Here is a 548-nt window from a genome sequence, read left to right as displayed (position 1 = left end):
GGTGACGAGCTGGGGGACGGGATGCGGCCAGAAGAACAAGCCCGGTGTTTACACTCGCGTGACAAAGCTCCTCAGCTGGATATACAGCAAAATGGAGGTGAGGCGGCGTGGCAGGGGGACTGAGGTGGCCTGGAGTGCATTGAGAGGGCCTGTATGCCCCTGGCACCTCACCCCTGCTCTCTCCTCTCTCTTGCAGAGTGAGAACGACTAAGGCGGGGATGGACTTTTGCCTGGACTGTGCCTCTGCGGCCCTGCCCTCGGTCACTGCCGGGACGCGATGCCACCACCAGCAGATCCTCCCCCGCATCTCTGGACTGTGCGTGCAGCCGGGGACCTGTCGCTGCCCCCGGCCTCCAAAAATACCGGCGCCCGCAAAGGGACTCTGCCCTCGCCCGGTGCGAGGGAGGTGGCGGTGCAGGGGACAGCCGAGGTGCCCCGCGGTGCAGCCCCACCACCCTCTGGGAGGAGCGGCCGTCGCTCCCGTGTTTGCAGATAGGCTCAGGAAGCGCCTTGTAAATGATGTTCCTGGCCGGTTGGTTGTTTTTCCA

General features: G+C 64.4%; 1 protein-coding gene across 1 annotated transcript in view; it reads left to right on the top strand.

Moving 5' to 3' along the window:
* The window catches only part of TMPRSS13 (transmembrane protease, serine 13), a 3,182-nt gene extending 2,971 nt beyond the window's left edge, over nucleotides 1-211 (top strand). The window contains 2 exon segments of the mRNA XM_010191099.1: nucleotides 1-97; nucleotides 197-211. The exon segment at nucleotides 1-97 is cut by the window's left edge and continues 3 nt beyond it. Coding sequence (XP_010189401.1) covers nucleotides 1-97; nucleotides 197-211 — 112 coding nt within the window.
* The last annotated feature ends 337 nt before the right edge of the window (nucleotides 212-548 follow it).

This window comes from Mesitornis unicolor, unplaced genomic scaffold, assembly GCF_000695765.1.
Source record: "Mesitornis unicolor isolate BGI_N332 unplaced genomic scaffold, ASM69576v1 scaffold31430, whole genome shotgun sequence".
NCBI lineage: Eukaryota > Metazoa > Chordata > Aves > Mesitornithiformes > Mesitornithidae > Mesitornis > Mesitornis unicolor.
This window is presented reverse-complemented; position numbering and strand designations above follow the sequence as displayed.